Raw genomic sequence first — 21,006 nt, forward strand, 5'->3', positions numbered from 1 at the left:
TATGTATAAGTTAAAATTTAACCCAAGTTTCTATCTTCATACACGAGAAGGTATAGTCTTGGGAAATCGGATGAATGTCTTTGGAAACATCCCGTTTTACAATGGTAATGTTAGATGTAAAATAATGTAAGACATTGAGTTCAATAAGTTCTGTGAAGATACTGTTCAACTTAGTAGAAAGATTTAATTCAGTCTTAAACCGCATCACCTTACGTATCCTTGGATACATGTACACTATATTCGTGTAACTGGCCCCATTCGGCACTAATGATAAGCCTTGAAATCTTTCTAGATGTTATTTTCTGTCCTAGAATTACTATGTATGTTTTCTCTATTTTCTGAGAAAGTGAAATACGGCAGTGACGAAAGACATTATTATTTTCTTCAACAGTTGCCAAAATACCAGTACTCTTTCTGGGGTATTGTAGAACTAAAACCAGTGATAATGATTATAGGATGCATCTCTACTTTGAAAATACTTGTAGGCTGAGTTTCCGCAAAAAATGATTCCATAAGTCATTAGTGAATGGCAATATTCGGAAACTAGTTCCTTTTTGTGCTTTTCAAGCGTGCCTGGCAGATCTGTTGCAAATGCATTTCTGGGGTCTGCCGCCTGGTAAGATTATGTAAATCTTACAACATTTCATCAAAACAACTTTTGGGGATCTTCAGTTGGTTATGAAAGTTGCTGCTGTAAAACGCAGCTAACGATACTCAAGCGGCGGCATCCGAATTTATTGGGACCACGAGAAGAATCACACATTCACGGAAGATCTCTTATACTTGGTCGCGGAGCGTTGCAGAGATTTACTTCAGTTTTTAGCCACAGGAACGCGAGGCATCACAGACATTGGGTACGACGCGCGCGCAGAAGCCCTTTGTTCGGCTCCCGGTAGGGAGCACTGTTGAGCTCTATTTTCGTCCACCAGTAAGAGCTTTCCCGTGCATCTGTGATACCTGCAAGTGGCTCCGATAAATCTGGACGCCGCCTCAGGAATGTCGTGAAACGCGTCTTGCAGTAATAACTACTTGAGCCACCTGAAAATGTTGAACATACACGGGAAAGCTCTTACTGTTGGACGAAAATATAGCTCAACAGTGCTCCCTACCGGGACCTGAACAGAGGGCTTCCGTGCGCGCGTCGTGGGCAATGTTTGTGATGCCACGCGTTGCTGTGGCTAAGAACTGTGAGACTTACACTATATTATCTTGCGGCGAACCCGAGAAGTATTTGCGTGATTCTCGTCATTTTTAAATCACCTATAGCAGTAATCATGCGAACTGCCAATGAAGCTAAACTAAGGCGCCTTATTCATTCTATACTGCGGATTTTCCAATTAATCTTCCAATTAACCTTCTTATATGTAAGTATTCGAGCAGGCTATTTTTATAGCTAGTGGACAGTAGTACTGCACGTATGCTACATCACAACTAAATCGTGTCTCATTTGCTTTGAAACATCGGTTAACATTTTCAGATATTTCCTGTTAACTGTCCATTCCTTCCTATTGGAAATGACACACAACACTTTCATCTCACGCCTACCATTTCCGTTTTCGGTTGCTACAATTTGAACACCTCCATTTTCATTTTAATAGCAGGGGTTTTCTCAGACTCTTACCTCATAAATAAATATAAATTCGGTCTTCCTGTAGTACTGTAGAAACCAGAAATTTCATCTGCGTTATTTTCTCGAGCTTGAACCGAAGAGGAAATAAAAAAAAATTCCTTACACCCGATTCCACTACTCTATCTACACAACAGGCCTTTAACAATGTTGAGTGGAATACATTCACTGAAGTAGATTAAATGCATTCGCAGTTGCGAATACGGACAACCACTAGCTATACGAAACGATAGTGAAAATTAATGTCGAGCCGGGACTGAAACCCGGATTTCCCACTTATTGCGAGCGGTCACCTTACAATTTGGCTATCCGAGCACGACTCACGGCCAGACCCAAACTTCCATATCTTGTCAGTTTCTGAAAAACACAAGCACTGCACTATCGTATTTATCCGCCGACACTGGGAAAACTGCTTTCAAGTATAATGTCTCTCCCGTAGAGGAATGTGCATAATGGATGAACAAGTACGGGATTTAGATACATAGTTAACGACATATGGAAGTTTGGGTCCCGCCGCGAATCGCGCTCGGATAGCCAAAAGGTAAGGCGACCGCCCGCGATACGCGGGAAATCCGGGTTCGAGTCTTGGTCCGGCACAAATTTTCACTGTTGCCATTCCACTGTACAGTTAATGGTTGTCCATATTCGCAACTACGAACACATTTAATGTATTTCATAAGGGCTGCAGTCGCCGGAACTTTAAATCGTATTTCTGAATAACACAAGCACTGCAATATCGTACACTCACTGAAGGTCTTCTTTATCGTGGTTTCCCATATCTCTACGTGATCGGAATGTTATATCGGCTTCGGCAGTGTTAGTGCTAATTGGCAGCCTGATGCTTTTCCTGATGGCACCACTTCCCCTGGGACGGTACCTGTGTACATAAACTACTTGTGTCTAGGTGAAATCTTATGTTCAAGTGTGACTATGTTTTTTAAATGTTGACGTAGCGTTTATCTAAGGCGGAACGTTGGCACCAGTTCGCTATTTACGTATCAGAATGTGGGAAACTACCTAAAGCCCACGTCTAGTCCACCCAGCATACCGGCCCCGGCGTTAATTCGCCGGTGGGACTCCCCATATGGTGTGTCTGTAATAATGTTATTTTTTATTTTGCTACCGGTTTCGGTTCTGAACCATCATCAACGGCAGCTGTACAATGTGAAAAAGTGGACAATGTGACAATTCGATACAAGAAAAAAAAGAAAAAACCGTTAAATCGATCAAACTACTCACGAAAATTATCACAGATCTATCACATACATGCTTTCACATACATACTCTCACTAATCTTGACCGAATACAAAGAAGTTGCGATTAAATGCTTCTGTGATAACCAGATTTAAGTATTAACAGTTATACACTTGTTATTACATAAAAACACCAATAACATGAAATATGACGTAACAGATACACAGGATTGATGAATGTGAGAATATACAATCTTTTACAATCAAGTCAAAAAATGTAAGCATGTAAAATACAAGCTACAGAGTAATCCATGAAATTAAAATAACTCAAGCCATATCTGACGAAAATAAACATTAAATGAAATTAATAAAAAGGAAATAAAATTGTTAAGAGTGAAGAAAAATACAAAAGGATAGTAGAATATGTAGATGCAAAGCATCTAAAATTTTAAGCATATGCCGCAATCTAACCAAAAATTTTAATTAAGAAACATGATATACAACTAAACGGTTACACATTGGTTAAAAAATATGTCATCCGAATGTCTACAAAATCACAAAATGAAATTGATGTTGTTGTTGTTGTTGTTGTAGTTCAGTGCTGAGATTGGTTTGATGCAGCTCTCCATGCTACTCTATCCTGTGCAAGCTTCTTCATCTCCCAGTACCTACTGCAACTTCTGAATCTGTTTAGTGTATTCATCTCTTGGTTTCCCTCTACGATTTTTACCCTACACGCTGCCCTCCAATACTAAATTGGTGATCCCTTGATGCCTCAGAAAATGCCCCACCAACCGATCCCTTCTCCTAGTCAAGTTGTGCAACAAAGTTCTCTTCTCTCCAATTATATTCAATACCTCCTCATTAGTTATGTGATCTACCCATCTAATCTTCAGCATTCTTCTGTAGCACCACATTTCGAAAGCTTCTATTCTCTTCTTGTCCAAACTATTCATCGTCCACGTTTCACTTCCATACATGGCTACACTCCATACAAATACTTTCAGAAACGACTTCCTAACACTTAAATCTATACTCGATGTTAACAAATTTCTCTTCTTCAGAAACACTTTCCTTGCCATTGCCAGTCTATATTTTATATCCTCTCTACTTCGACCATCATCAGTTATTTTGCTCCCCAAATAGCAAAACTCATTTACGACTGTAAGCGTTTCATTTCCCAATCTAATTCCCGCAGCATCACCCGATTTAATTCCACTACATTCCATTATCCTCGTTTTGCTTTTGGTTCAGATGGCACTGAGCACTATGGGACTTAACATCTGAGGTCATCAGTCCCCTAGAACTTAGAACTACTTAAACCTAACTGACCTAAGGACATCACACACATCCATGCCCGAGGCAGGATCGAACCTGTGACCGTAGCAGTCGCGCGGTTCCGGACTGATGCGCCTAGAACTGCTCGGCCACTGCGGCCGGCTTTTTGCTTTTGTTGATGTTCGTCTTATATCCTCCTTTCAAGACACTGACCATTCCGTTCAGCTGCTCTTCCAGGTCCTTTGCTGTCTCTGACAGAATTACGATGTAATCGGCGAACCTCAAAGTTTTTATTTCTTCTCCATGGATTTTAATTCCTACTCCAACTTTTTCTTTTGTTTCCTTTACTGCTTGCTCAATATACAGATTGAATAACATCGGGGATAGGTTACAACCCTGTCTCACTCCCTTCCCAACCACTGCTTCCCTTTCATGCCCCTCGACTCTTATAACTGTCATCTGGTTTCCGTACAAATTGTAAATAGCCTTTCGCTCCCTGTATTTTACCCCTGCCACTTTCAGAATTTGAAAGAGAGTATTCCAGACAGCATTGTCAAAAGCTTTCTCTAAGTCTGCAAGTGCTAGAAACGTAGGTTTGCCTTTTCTTAATCTAGCTTCTAAGATAAGTCGTAAGGTCAGTATTGCCTCACGTGTTCCAACATTTCTACGGAATCCAAACTGACCTTCCCCGAGGTCGGCTTCTACCTGTTCTTCCATTCGTCTGTAAAGAATTCGCGTTAGTATTTTGCAGCCGTGACTTATTAAACTGATAGTTCGGTAATTTTCACATCTGTCAACACCTGCTTTCTTTGGGATTGGAATTATTATATTCTTCTTGAAGTCTAAGGGTATTTCACCTGTCTCATACATCTTGCTCACCAGATGGTAGAGTTTTGTCAGGGCTGGCTCTCCCAAGGGTGTTAGTAGTTCTAATGCAATGTTGTCTACTCCCGGGGTCTTGTTTCGACTTAGGTCTCTCAAAGCTCTATCAAACTCTTCGCGTAGTATCATATCTCCCATTTCATCCTCATCTACATTCTCTTCCATTTCTATAACACTGTCCTCAAGAACATCGCCCTTGTATAGACCCTCTATATACTCCTTCCACCTTTCTGCTTTCCCTTCTTTGCTTAGAACTGGGTTTCCATCAAAGCTCTTGATATTCACGCAAGTGGTTCTCCTTTCTCCAAAGGTCTCTTTAATTTTCCTGTAGGCAGTATCTATCTTACCCCTAGTGATATGCGCCTCTACATCCTTACATTTGTCCTCTAGCCATCCCTGCTTAGCTATTTTGCACTTCCTATCGATCTCATTTTTGAGACGCTCGTATTCCTTTTTGTCTGCTTCATTTTCTGCATTTTTATATTTTCTCCTTTCATCAATTAAATTCAATATCTCTTCTGTTACCCAAGGATTGCTACTAGTCCTTGTCTTTTTACCTACTTGATCCTCTGCTACCTTCACTATTTCATCTCTCAAAGCTACCCATTCTTCTTCTACTGTATTTCTTTCCCACATTCTTGTCAATCGTTCCCTAATGCTCTCCCTGAAGCTCTCTACAACGTCTAGTTCTTTCAGTATCTAGGTCCCATCTCCTCAAATTCCCACCTTTTTGCAGTTTCTTCAGTTTTAATCTACAGTTCATAACCAATAGATTGTGGTCAAAGTCCACATCTGCCCTTGGAAATGCCTTACAATTTAAAATCTGGTTCCTGAATCTGCGTCTTACCATTACATAATCTATCTGAGACTTTCCAGTAAAATGAAATTAAAATTCCAATTATCATACAGATAAAAATTAATAAAAAGATATGGTATGAATCTACACTTTAACACATTGCTTAAAAATATTTCATCAACACAAGACAACATAAAAGAGACAAACGAGCATACAGACAAAAATTAATAAAGGGAGAACAATACTCAATTCTAAAATCAAAATACAGAGAAATAATCATATCACATGACAATTTTGTTTGACAAAACCAGAAATACAATGGGAAAAAATACCTCCTTCCTATAAATACCCGCAAAGTCCCACAATATTTTGTTTTTTCACAATACGTTTAAGGTCACGGTTAAATTCTACTCTTATTTTTTCCCATTGTACCCCTGGTTTTGTCAAAAATTTTATCTGGAATAATATAGTTTTGTTTTTATGTGGGATACTTACAGTTTTGAAAAAAGTTGACGTTATAATTTTTACATTAAAAAACATTAATAACAGTTATCGGTTTTGCTTTTTGCACCGAAATCTGGTTTTTCTCTCGTCTGGTCCTAGATCAAAGGTGGAACGTTCACTTTACTTAAAAATTTTGGCACATCCAGTAATGAAAAAATTATGAAGTGATCTGTTTTCTGTTCCATAAGTAGCGCACATAAAAACAAAACTATGTATTCCATATTAAATCCACCAAAGATGCCTTAATGGAAACCTCAAAACTGTCTGGGACATAAAAAAATACTTATTGAACCAATAAAAAGCCGTTTCGATTTATAAAACGAATATTTATATACTTGCTGCGCATGATGGTCACAGCAACAAACTTGTCACAAGACGTAGATTTGTGTGAATAAAAAGGAAGTTAATTCCTTACACAGAGGGAGTGCTGTGGTTGGTTGGCAAGGAGCCAGATAGTCACAGCAGGGCTAAATATGTTACAGAACAGAAATCCGCAAAGAAGTTAGGAAGGTGGAACCTCCCAGCTGGGTGGAGCTGGTGCCAGAGAGAGCTTGATGGTCTTTGAACCAACGCCCTTTGGTGGGCACTAGCAGTCCATACTTGATTCCTCTCCTTCGACCCCTATTGACTATACATGCCGAGTGCATAGAAAGAACATTGTCAGCAATTCACGTTCCACGTGAACAAACAACCTCTTCCGAAGCAAAGGTGGCCGGGCGAAGTGGCCGTGCGGTTCTAGGCGCTGCAGTCTGGAACCGCGAGACCGCTACGGTCGCAGGTTCGAATCCTGCATCGGGCACGGATGTGTGTGATGTCCTTAGGTTGGTTAGGTTTAACTAGCTCTAAGTTCTAGGGGACTAATGACCTAAGAAGTTGAGTCCCATAGTGCTCAGAGCCATTTGAACCATTTTTGAAGCGAAGATCTTATTTGTCACGTAGACCACAAGGAATTATACTTGAACTTTGTAAGAAAATTTACTATTGTAACCATTTTCAACAACTGTAGTTGTATATACCGAAATAATCATCAACCAGTTGCATAAAAGAGATTTAATTTCCTTAACCGGCTTCCGACCTTAGTGTGGTTTTCACAAAATTTAAATATAAAAATGGTGCATACTTGTAACTATCGCATTATTTGCGAGTGTCAACAATAATCTGCATGCAGCATATTTCCGTGGTCCTAAAGAAATACAAGAGCGATAAATAATGCAATAGTGAATCCATTAATACAGCAAGAGGTCGTACCTGCTTACATGTGGTTCATTGTGCCTGCGAAAAAAATATATGAAGAAGCTAAACAACAAGTGCAGAGATCATGCCAGAATTGGAGATAATCAGCTTATGACATGCATATCTTGAGGTTGGTCTCAGGGTGGGGAGTAAAAGTACGATAACATAATAAAAACAAACGTTACAAGCTATAGTTGTCGAAAGGCATAAACAAAAATGTAAGTGCATACAAGCAGCGTAATAATTAATATATAAAAATCTAACGTTAATTAAGTAAGTTAATACCAACGACAAGTGGCGTTATGGATGGGAAATTTGGAAACTAATCTCCAAACAGCTGTTGTCTGGTCGGTAGCAAGCTAGCAGGGAATCTGTCAGCAAAAGCAAAGTGCGAAGCGTATCATGGGGCTGGATCCCATGACTGGAGTTATGTGGAAAGACAATTCTCAATCACTGGCTAATGTTAAGTTACTGGAAAGTGACTATAGCGAAAAAGAAGCGTGGACACAATTATAATAGAGTGAAATAACTAGTACTGGAATATATGCAAGTTTCAAGTAGGTTACATGAAAGAATTGTAACTAGCGGCATTTATACCAAGTCAATGGTAGTATAAGTTTTAGAACACATTGATAAACTTGTGCAGAAATTTCAGCAGATGGTAGCAGGAAATACGACCGCGCAAACAGCGCGCGAGACGCACCAAGGGGCGAGAAGCAGTAACTGAAGTAAGTGGAGGAATAATTCCCAGTCAGTAGCTAAAACGAAGAGTCAAAAACAATTATAGGAGAAAGGAAACGTGGGCATCGTTGTATACTTTTGTTACAGTGCAGTAACTCGTTCAGAAATGAATACTAATTCCTAAATACGCTTAGTGAAGTAAATATAATTAGCGACAGTCACGTAAGTTGTATGAAGTAAGTAAAATAGATCTGACTACCTTACCGTGAATGATTAAAACGCTTATTAACCGTAAACACTACGTGTAACTAAGGAATAGAACATCTGTAACTTCACGAATAGAATATCTTTATGTCATCGTTTACATATAGCTAACCACTCGTAGAAAAAATATATCATCACATGCAGGTTGTAGATGGTTTAGTGTCTGCAATAATAAATGGTTAGCTACCTGCCAATGGAACTGACTAACCACTTAGAACTGAAAATGCTTCATTACTTAGAATTATAGACGATCAGCTTACTAAAATCTGTGCAAATAAGTTAAAAAATTAACTAAATGTAACAGATGTACCAACAGTAGAAGGTGGACTAATTGTAGCGGTGAGCAGGTGTTTGAATGTAACTGTATACAGCTAACTAACAGCAACTAAATTCAACAGCGTATGGTCAAGCTTTTTTTGGTCATCAGTCTACTGACTGGTTTGATGCGGCCCGCCACGAATTCCTTTCCTGTGCTAACCTCTTCATCTCAGAGTAGCACTTGCAACCTACGTCCTCAATTATTTGCTTGACGTATTCCAATCTCTGTCTTCCTCTACAGTTTTTGCCCTCTACAGCTCCCTCTAGTACCATGGAAGTCATTCCCTCATGTCTTAGCAGATGTCCTATCATCCTGTCCCTTCTCCTTATCAGTGTTTTCCACATATTCCTTTCCTCTCCGATTCTGCGTAGAACCTCCTCATTCCTTACCTTATCAGTCCACCTAATTTTCAACATTCGTCTATAGCACCACATCTCAAATGCTTCGATTCTCTTCTGTTCCGGTTTTCCCACAGTCCATGTTCCACTACCATACAATGCTGTACTCCAGACGTACATCCTCAGAAATTTCTTCCTCAAATTAAGGCCTGTATTTGATATTAGTAGACTTCTCTTGGCCAGAAATGCCTTTTTTGCCATAGCGAGTCTGCTTTTGATGTCCTCCTTGCTCCGTCCGTCGTTGGTTATTTTACTGCCTAGGTAGCAGAATTCCTTAACTTCATTGACTTCGTGACCATCAATCCTGATGTTAAGTTTCTCGCTGTTCTCATTTCTACTACTTCTCATTACCTTCGTCTTTCTCCGATTTACTCTCAAACCATACTGTGTACTCATTAGACTGTTCATTCCGTTCAGCAGATCATTTAATTCTTCTTCACTTTCACTCAGGATAGCAATGTCATCAGCAAATCGTATCATTGATATCCTTTCGCCTTGTATTTTAATTCCACTCCTGAACCTTTCTTTTATTTCCATTATTGCTTCCTCGATGTACAAATTGAAGAGTAGGGGCGAAAGGCTACAGCCTTGTCTTACACCCTTCTTAATACGAGCACTTCGTTCTTGATCATCCACTCTTATTATTCCCTCTTGGTTGTTGTACATATTGTATATGACCCGTCTCTCCCTATAGCTTACCCCTACTTTTTTCAGAATCTCGAACAGCTGGCACCATTTTATATTGTCGAATGCTTTTTCCAGGTCGACAAATCCTATGAAAGTGTCTTGATTTTTCTTTAGCCTTGCTTCCATTATTAGCCGTAACGTCAGAATTGCCTCTCTCGTCCCTTTACTTTTCCTAAAGCCAAACTGATCGTCACCTAGCGCATTCTCAATTTTCTTTTCCATTCTTCTGTATATTATTCTTGTAAGCAGCTTCGATGCGTGAGCTGTTAAGCTGATTGTGCGATAATTCTCGCACTTGTCAGCTCTTGCCGTCTTCGGAATTGTGTGGATGATGCTTTTCCGAAAGTCAGATGGTATGTCGCCAGACTCATTTATTCTACACACCAACGTGAATAGTCGTTTTGTTGCCACTTCCCCCAATGATTTTAGAAATTCTGATGGAATGTTATCTATCCCTTCTGCCTTATTTGACCGTAAGTCCTCCAAAGCTCTTATAAATTCCGATTCTAATACTGGATCCCCTATCTCTTCTAAATCGACCCCTGTTTCTTCTTCTATCACATCAGACAATTCTTCACCCTCATAGAGGCTTTCAATGTATTCTTTCCACCTATCTGCTCTCTCCTCTGCATTTAACAGTGGAATTCCCGTTGCACTCTTAATGTTACCACCGTTGCTTTTAATGTCACCAAAGGTTGTTTTGACTTTCCTGTATGCTGAGTCTGTCCTTCCGACAATCATATCTTTTTCGATGTCTTCACATTTTTTGTGCAGCCATTTCGTCTTAGCTTCCCTGCACTTCCTATTTATTTCATTCCTCAGCGACTTGTATTTCTGTATTCCTGATTTTCCCGGAACATGTTTGTACTTCCTCCTTTCATCAATCAACTGAAGTATTTCTTCTATTACCCATGGTTTCTTCGCAGCTACCTTCTTTGTACCTATGTTTTCCTTCCCAACTTCTGTGATGGCCCTTTTTAGCTCTTCAACTGTACTGCCTACTGCGCTATTCCTTATTGCTGTATCTATAGCGTTAGAGAAGTTCAAACGTATCTCGTCATTCCTTAGTACTTCCGTATCCCACTTCTTTGCGTATTGATTCTTCCTGACTAATGTCTTGAACTTCAGCCTACTCTTCATCACTACTATATTGTGATCTGAGTCTATATCTGCTCCTGGGTACGCCTTACAATCCAGTATCTGATTTCGGAATCTCTGTCTGACCATGATGTAATCTAATTGAAATCTTCCCGTACCTCCCGGCCTTTTCCAAGTATACCTCCTCCTCTTGTGATTCTTGAACAGGGTATTCGCTATTACTAGCTGACACTTGTTACAGAACTCAATTAGTCTTTCTCCTCTTTCATTCCTTGTCCCAAGCCCATATTCTCCTGTAACCTTTTCTTCTACTCCTTCCCCTACAACTGCATTCCAGTCGCCCATGACTATTAGATTTTCGTCCCCCTTTACATACTGCATTACCCTTTCAATATCCTCATACACTTTCTCTATCTGTTCATCTTCAGCTTGCGACGTCGGCATGTATACCTGAACTATTGTTGTCGGTGTTGGTCTGCTGTCGATTCTGATTAGAACAACCCGGTCACTGAACTGTTCACAGTAACACACCTTCTGCCCTACCTTCCTATTCATAACGAATCCTACACCTGTTATACCATTTTCTGCTGCTGCTGATATTACCCGATACTCATCTGACCAGAAACCCTTGTCTTCCTTCCACTTCACTTCACTGACCCCTACTATATCTAGATTGAGCCTTTGCATTTCCCTTTTCAGATTTTCTAGTTTCCCTACCACGTTCAAGCATCTGACATTCCACGCCCCGACTCGTAGAACGTTATCCTTTCGTTGATTATTCAAGCTATAGCCTGTAAAATAATACTAAAAATTTACTGGCAATAAATAGCAAATTAGTGACCATCTGAATATAGCCAATAATGCAAATCATTGAACTAGCATACTGATCGCAACCACTGACTGCAACTTACTGAATAGATTTGCAAAGAAGTATTTGTAGTAGGGACTGTAGTAGGGTAGAGAGGAGAGTTGGAGAAATTGGGTGACTAAGAGGCAGAAGAGGGGGAGGGAAGGCGCAGATTGGTTTGTGGTATACTTTTTTCTATAGAGCTTTGTGGAGACGAGCACTAAGTGCCTGATATCGATTAAGGACATAAATTTATTTTATGCAGCTGGTTGCTGATTATTCCGTCGTATTATAAGAAAAAGTTGAAAAGAAAAATTCGAAATAAATATCAAATGTGTTTGCCGACTGTTCATCTAATTTAAATATTGGAAGTAGAAAGCTGCTTAAATTTTTTCAATACTTTGTACACTTATGGTAATTGCTACTCACTCTCTGTGTATTTGTTACACAGGAGCAGTTGACAATGGGGCCCGCCTGGATGGCAGTGCGCGTTAGCACGCCACTTCAGGGATTCGGGTAACTGCGCTAGCTCCACATCTAATCTGCTTGAGGGTTAGCGACGATAAAGGGTGTACCGGCCAGACTGGATGTGGTTTTTGGGCAGTTTTCCACATCCGGCTAGGTGAATAACGGGATGGTACCCACGTTCCTCCCCAATAACACGAATCGCTTGTACACACAATAAAAAAGTTTTGCATCACCCCGGTTTCCAGGACTCCTGAAGATAGACGTTGCCTGTAGATATTGTATCACAGACACAGTCCCTTTGACTGTTCAAAAATGTCATTAAACGCGCCCAAAGATATAAACAACCCTGCATGAGCAGCGCCAATTAGACGGAGGGGGTCCGACAGCCGATCACTTACAGTCATACCACCAGGAAGGAGGTACACGGCTCGTGTTGTCTGTAGTTGAACCATGCCTAGACGGACAATAACGCGGTTCGATCGCGTCCGCATTGTCACTTTGTGCCAGGAAGGGCTCTCAACAAGGGAAGTGTCCAGACATCTCGGAGTGAACCAATGCGATGTTGTTCGGACATGGAGGAGGTACAGAGATAAAGTAACTGTCGATGACATGCCTCGCTCAGGCCACCCAAGGGCTAGTATTGCAGTGGATAACCGCTACCTAAGGATTATGGCTCGTAGGAACCCTGACAGCAACGCCACCATATTGAATAATGCTTGTCGTGCAGCCACAGGACGTCGTGTAACGCCTCAAACCGTGCGCAATAGGCTGCATGATGCAGAACTTTATTCCCGACATCCATGGCGAGGTCCATCTTTGCAACCACGACACCATGCAAAGCGGTGCAGTTGGGCCCAACAACATGCCGAAAGGACCGCTCAGGATTAGAGCACCTTATCTTCAAATGGTTCAAATAGCTCTGAGCACTATGCCACTTAACTTCTGATGTCATCAGTCGCCTAGAACTTAGAACTAATTAAACCTAACCTAACCTAAGGACTTCACACACATCCATGCCCGTGGCTGGATTCGAATCTGCGGCCGTAGCGGTCGCTCGGCTCCAGACAGTAGCGCCTAGAACCGCACGGCCACTCCGGCCGGCTCAATCGACTAGAGTGGCCAGCATGTTCTCCAGACATGAACCCTACCGAACATGCCTGGAACAGATTGAAAAGGCCTGTTTATGGACGGTGTGACACACCAACCACTCTGAGGGATCTACGCCGAATCGCCTTTGAGGAGTGGGACAATCTGGACCAACAATGCCTTGGCGAACTTGTGGATAGTAAGCCACGACGAATACAGGCATGCATCAATGCAAGAGGACGTGCTACTGGGTATTAGAGGTACCGGTGTGTACAGCAATCTGAAGCACCACATCTGAAGGTCTCGCAGTATGGTGGTACAACATGTAATGTGTGGTTTTCATGAGCAATAAAAAGTGCGGAAATGATGTTTATGTTGACGTCTATTCCAATTTTCTTTACAGGTTCCGGAACTCTCGGAACCGAGGTGATACAAAACTTTTTTTGATTTGTGTATTTAAAACACGTCCGCACGCCTTCACATGGGGTGATACTAGATTGAGGCAGATGGGTATACAACTTTCGTCCCGAGTGGGTTACAGAACGAGGAGGGGATTGGGGGGGGGGGGGAGTAGGTGCGCTACAGGAAGGGCATCCATCCACCCTTTACCAGTAACACTGCCAAATCCGGTAACTAATAGGTGACCCCGTGCAGATACGGAATATAGGACAGGAAAAAAAGAGGAAGAAGCGGTTCTTGACGGGACTTCGGCTTTGAATTTACTTGTGGCCAATGAAGAGCATTTTTGGAACAGTTATTTCCGAAAATGTTACCATCCGCGGACCAAAAAAAAATCTCTATGAAGAAAATGGAGATGATTATGAGTTTTTATTTAGTTGTAACTTTTTTTCAGTATTAGTGACTGTTCAAGCCACAGATGACCGTGGTAACGTACTGTGACTTCACTCATTCAGACTCATTCCTTTGTTGCAAGTACAGCGAGATATATTTTAGCCGGTTATGTTGGCTCTGAAAGAGTGCCAGTAATCGCCTTTATCTGTGACTCTACGAGGAACAGTGAAGCCAAGACGTGATAAGTTACTCTCTAAGGAAAACAGGTCTACGAACTCAACTTCAGTCTGTAGATTTCCAGAAGTAATAGTAACAGAAATTCAAGAAGGCTTCGCTAGAAAACAGAGAGTGTACGAATTGTATCTCTTATAGGGGATAGCCCCAGTTCGCCAATAGACACCCCCACAGAACATGGTACTGCCCATTGGCAACAACAGCGCGGTTTGCAAACATTTTACAGACGTGGCAATATAGCTGCTTAAACTAGAGAGTTTAGTGAGCTGTGTGTCGCTTGTGTGCCGGCAGCTTCTGACATGCTGATGTCGGTGTACCTGGCGGTGATTGGGTGGCAGGACGTGCAGCTGCGGGGCGTCTACCACCGCGCTGCCCACTCCTGGACCACCTCCTGGCTCTGCACCCTCTCCGGCATGCTCGCCATGACGTCCTCAGAGGTCAAGTATGCACTCACGCTACATTCAATCATCTGTGTCTCGCCTTTACAGTTATGGGCAACGGAATTACCTGGACCACTGAAGTAGAGCATCCTTTTTAGTTATTATTAGTTCTGTGGGATAACTGTAACATTGTTACACGATTATGGAACATACCATTACAGTGAGTGAATAGTAATTAAATGCAAAGAAAAAATAATTATATTAAAGCGTGTGTGTAAAATCAAACAGACTGCTGGCCATTCCGGCCCCTGTGGCCGAACGGTTTTAGGAGCTTCAGTCCGGAACCGCGCTTCTGCTACGATCGCAGGTTCGAATCCTGCCTCGGGCATGGATGTGTGTGATATCCTTAGGTTAGTTAGGTTTAAGTAGTTCTAAGTCTAGGGGACTGATGACCTCAGATGTTAAGTCCCATAGTGCTTGAAGCCATTTTTTGAACTGGTCGCCATTAAAATTTCAATGCAATCAAATTAACATGAGCTTTACTGGGTAGGCAAACTATTACTACTTTATTGCAACAGCACAAAATAGGTGGGAGTAACTTGTCTACGTTCTGTACAAAGGGTGGACAGAAATAGTCTGAAAAGCTTTTAAATAGTGTTGCAGGGTAGACTGTGCTAAGAAATAACTGCTAAGAAAAAAAATTCAATGGGTTGTCCATTTCCGAGTTAATTAGCATTGGAGTCAGACAATCAGGCCGTTGCGCCCGCAAATTCAGGCGGCTCGCCAGATCCAATTACTGTCAGTTTTTCTCATAGCGTAGATGACAGCCCACGAGACTGCTCAGCTTTTGATTCGGGCTCGATCCTTACTACCCTCCCATGTCCAATTTTTGTATCGCTGTCTCGTTCGGTTTTATTAAACCAAACGAAGAACACGTTTGGCGACACTGTCCCTATCGGGCCGCTTAGCGTGCGCAGTAACCTAATTCGCTAACTTCATTGCTCATGAAAATTAATGTTCAGAAGTGTGTGGATTGCTAAGGGATCAAACTGCCGAGGTCATCGCTCCTTAAACTTATACACTACTTAAACTAACTTATGCTAAGAACAACACACACATCCATGCCCGAGGGAGGATCCGAACCTCCGGCGGGAGAGGCTGTGCAATCCGTGACATGATGCCTCAAACCGTGCGGCCACTCCGCGCGGCCATTGCTAATGAACTCAAGCTTACCTGTGACACCCTTACAAGATAGTCAGACTGTTTCGGACCACCCTATATAAGGAAATGGTTCAAATGGCTCTGAGCACTATGGGACTTAACTACTGAGGTCATCAGTGCCCTAGAACTTAGAACTACTTAAACCTAACTAACCTAAGGACATCACACACATCCATGCCCGAGGCAGGATTCGAACCTGCGACCGTAGCGGTCGCGTGGTTCCAGACTGAAGCGCCTAGAACCGCTCGCCCACCCCGACCTGCTATGTAAGGAAAGATTTAGCAGCGGGCTTCATAAGGAAATTTCATTTGAATGTTGTTTGTTTTTTAGAAGAATGTGGTATGCATGTTGTAAGAAAGACAAACGTCTACACGCACGTGCCTGAATTCGACAGTACCTTGAGTCACAAAATGGTCTTGTTTGAAGCAACGCAAGTACGCTCAAGGACAGTGCAGCGCCGTCTGGAGGACCACAAACTGTTAGCACAGCTACCTTTGATGCGACTTTCTTTGAAATGGTAGCAGTGAGAGGCGCACCGACAGTTGTGCGCCCAACGACGACAATGGACATGGGAGTGTCAACAAGTCGTGTTTTCAGATGAGTCTCGGTTCTGTGTACAGCACCGCAACTGACGTATCCTTTTGTGGAGGTTCCGAGGAAAACTAACAGCGACACATTATATTCGTTATGGTCATATGGACCCATCGCATATCGTCTTGGTGTGAGGTACACTCTTTGACAGGAAGCCTTGCCGGAAGGCGGCCGCCACACTAAGTCCTCGTCGCTCACAACGTGGGACAAGTAAACTGGCTGTATATGAAGATGGTATCTGTTCTTATAGTTAGGATCACCGGATATTTGACCATCTTCTTCTCTGCGGATGCAAAAGCAGTGCCCGAACTCTTACAGGAATCGGCGGTAAAGCCGCGAGTAATGAGTATGATGGGAAGGGACACTATGAATCTAGTGCGGGACAATAAGGTGGGAATGTGTCCTCGGGGGCTCAGATGGATAGAGCGTCTGCCATGTAAGCAAGAGATCCCGCGTTCGACTCCCAATCGGGGCACACATTTTCAACTGTCCCCGTTGACTTATATCAACGCCTGTATGACGCTAAGGGTATTCATTTCGTAGTAATTATATAAACTGGCCACGCTGATAATTAATACTCTCACAAGTTTACTGTCCACCCCGACATGTCGAAACCTATCTGAAATTTTTTATACATGAAGAATGCACCGAAAGAAACGCTACGTCAAAATCTTAGCTGCTGGGGCACCCTACAAGTATTTTTTTTTTGTGTTAAAAATTGTCAAATTCGTAGCTCGTGTGGTAGCTGGAGAAACATACACCCCAACTGCAACTGTAGACATCGTATGCGCACAAGGCAGGTACATAACATTCGTTCACGGAGCGTCGTTAAATAGATAACGTGGCACAACGTGATCGTAATTTGTAAAGCGAATTTTAGTTTCCGTTGATGGTTTCTCTGACACAGTTCAAAAAATGGTTCAAATGGCTCTGAGTACTATGGGACTCAACTGCTGTGGTCATCAGTCCCCTAGAACTTAGAACTACTTAAACCTAACTAACCTAAGGACATCACACACATCCATGCCCGAGGCAGGATTCGAACCTGCGACCGTAGCAGTCGCACGGTTCCGGACTGCGCGCCTAGAACCGCGAGACCACCGCGGCCGGCTCTGACACAGTTGTTTACAGTTACTGTTTACTCGATTTTCCAACTCTTTTAATATCCACAATAATTAGCAGTTGCCTTTGTGATATCACTAACTGTTAACAATGGAAATAGAACTGATTTTTCTTTTCTTTGTGTTTTCTTCGTATATGCATGCTAATAGCATCTGTCTTTGTGCATGTTCCAGAGTTTCACAGCAGTGTAGACTCCAATTAATGTTTTCAACCTTGAAAAGACGAAATAAGAAAATGTGGTATGCAATCGAAATCACCTAATCCTCCTGAAGATCTGCATATGTGTTACTTAGTAGTTAATTTCTGAGACATTCATTCAAATGATGTCGACATTTCGTTGGTAATTGTGGAAACGTTACAAGAAATTCTGACAATTCTTTGAACTGTGGTTCGAACGATGATTGCTGTGCTAATTAAAGTTCAAAACAAAAATAAAGTGCCTTCCTAGCCCAAAGAAAACATTATAGTAATGCCTTTCAATGACAAAAAAGTCTGTAAAATTTTTGATTAAACTAAGGAGGGAGAAAGCGGTTATAGTTAAGCGTTGTTTCGTTTTGTAAATCTGAACGTTAATTGTGCAAGTGGAAGAAAGAGTTACACGAACCACGAAATATGTGCCGAAATGAAACTCGCGAAAGTGTGAAAGAAAAACTATTCGAAAGACTTATAACTGCTCTTGAGAGTCACTGCACCATTACTGAGGGAGTCTTCCGAGACTGGACCCATTGAATTTCAAGTCAGTTGAAAATTACTGATTTCCAGCCTTCTACAAACTAGTTAAACAGATTCAGGAAATTATGCGGGAAAGAAAATCGCAAAATTAGGAAGTTTACTTTAACTAAAGGTGTAGAGGAGATGTCACTATTAGGTAATACTATGGAGAAATTCGCCGCGCGGAGTGGCCGTGCGGTTTGAGGCGCCATGTCACGGATTGCGCGGCCACTCCCGCCAGAGGTTCGTGTCCTCCCTCGGGTATGGGTGTGTGTGTTGTTCTTAGCATAAGTTAGTTTAACTAGTGTGTAAGTCTAGGGACAGATGATCTCAGTAGCTTGGTCCATTAGGAATTCACACACATTTATAGAGAAATTCGTAGCTGACTTAAGACGAAGCTTCTTGTTACCCGCTGTCCATCACTCAGGTTTCGTGCAAGAACGGCGTGCAAATGGCACTTCATCATTTCTAGCGAAAATAAGACCGAGTCGCTTGTGCAGTCTATAAATGCTATAACACATTCGTATACAACAATGTCAGTGATAAGTATCAGTGAAATATTGTTTCTGCAGATTTACATTATCTTATGGGACGCCGAGGCTAATTAGAGCCAAAAATAAAGAAAGGGACTGTTTAGTAGCAAAATTATTATAATAGACGTAGTAAAATCTGGAAAAGCGGAAGAGAATAATTTTCAATATTACATCCGAAACGTCCTCTTCCCATTTGCAGAAAGTAATTCATTGTCCTTGTTGGACTCTTGGCCTGGACATAACGATACTTCTGTCTGTAGGAGGACGAAAAGACTGATAATATAATTTGGATTCCACCTGGAACTAATAGTGTGATTCAGCTTCTCGATAAACAAACTTTTCTACAGTGTACAGCCTTAATTTTTCTAGTGTAAAGTGTGTCTGGTGTAATGAAAATGTTTGTTTTCGTCGTCCAAGAGCGACTTCGCATTTTTGTGGCGGCTACGGGGAATCAACAAAGAACCCTTTCATTGCTTAGTAAAATAAACTTTACGTAAAACTGTCATAATAATTGTGCTACAGTAATTGTTATAAAATATTTCATGTGTATAAATTAAAGTACCTGATTGACAGAAGTCATCTTCAATGTAACATCACACATTGCCTTTATTTTCTTTCCACTTCTAGTCACTTGTGAAACAATTACATCTGCAGCAGTTAGGTATCGATATTAAGTCTAAGTTATTCAGAAAATTAATAATTTGAGGAATTTTTGGTGTGGTATAAGTGCTTAAAATTCGCGTGCGTGCACTTTGGACTTCATTCTACGTGGCGCCCATGTGCGCTCTCGGCAGGAAGGACTGTGCAAACCGCTGTTGCAAGCGGTTCTTCGTGCGGAAAATATGACTAATTTTACCATTAAAAAAATACTTGCATTGCGCCTTATCAGTTGAAATATTGGCAGTGCATTTCCTTCTATGTTTTCTACCTGTATGAAAAATTTCAGAGTAGGTTTCTACGTAAGTCCAGCTATCTGCACAATCTGGCGACAGTGTTGGCTGCGGCAGTCCCTGAAAGAAGTATTGTCTTTTGTTCGTATTGTTGCACTACTGGTCTAGTGGTCTCCTAGAACAACATGAGATCATCCGACATTACTCGAAATACAAAACGTACTTTGTGATCTTTCTGGCCAGCAAGTTTCATGACCGCCCACAGGGGCTGGGAGTGCCAGGTCTGCGCAGTCTCACGGTCTAGAATATTCCGCTCAGCAGAGTGACGAGGGGGTCACTTCTGCCCTACATTTCCTTCTGTTGTTTTTGGGTTGTGGCTGGGTGCTTTTTACAGGGCTCGCACACTGCGTCCTTCCTAAAACTGACTATGGTTTATATCAACTGTTATTCTACAAGAAAGGGTTATTTTTTTCTTCTCTGGGATATAAAAAGGAATTTAAATAAAGGTACAATGTTTCCTTCCCGCTGCCTATTCCTTTTGCTACCAGGAGACGGGGACACCATGTTCAGGCCTCCAAACACGATCCCTGCCCACTGTGCCCCAGACCTATTACTTAAAAGAAAAGAAGGTGGTTAAGGTGACCGCTCGTGTAAAGAGGTGAAATCTGGGATCGAGACTCCCCCCTCCCCCCTAAAAAAAAGCAGTGAACAGCATGTCTTTATGTAACATCTCGCGGTGGCCTAAATGTAATCAAAGTACAGCTACAACGTATTTCACTTTCCAACACACCGATAATAACAGTTCCGTCCACTAACATTTTTGGGAAGAATTCCCGGCAGTCTGCTTTTGAACGCCGCATGCATCAGACCTCTCCAGGATCTACTTGCTGGCCCTGTGTCGAAAGCTTCGAAAGTGTAAAATACTTTGCAGTTGTTGAGAGATGCTGCTCGAAAATTTTCTATGATTTACATTTCACGCTCGACAGCAAGACGACTCTTTTTTATATGATGAGTATTGTATTAGACTAATATGCAAGACACTGAGTATGGCCCAAAATTAATTTGCTAGTTTATGATCCAATCTGAATACCTCACAATGTTGTTATTAACTTTTTATGCGTGGCTTCTTTTCCTTTTAGAAACGATGCTTCACGGAATCTTTTATTCAGGA

General features: G+C 41.7%; 1 protein-coding gene across 1 annotated transcript in view; it reads left to right on the forward strand.

Moving 5' to 3' along the window:
- LOC126249373 (relaxin receptor 2-like) overlaps positions 1 to 21,006 on the forward strand; it is a 379,385-nt gene that overhangs the window by 238,117 nt on the left and 120,262 nt on the right. The window contains exon 8 of the mRNA XM_049951026.1: positions 14,679 to 14,824. Within this exon, the coding sequence (XP_049806983.1) occupies positions 14,679 to 14,824 (146 nt within the window). The remainder of the gene's footprint in view (positions 1 to 14,678; positions 14,825 to 21,006) is intronic.

This window comes from Schistocerca nitens, chromosome 3 (assembly GCF_023898315.1).
Source record: "Schistocerca nitens isolate TAMUIC-IGC-003100 chromosome 3, iqSchNite1.1, whole genome shotgun sequence".
NCBI lineage: Eukaryota > Metazoa > Arthropoda > Insecta > Orthoptera > Acrididae > Schistocerca > Schistocerca nitens.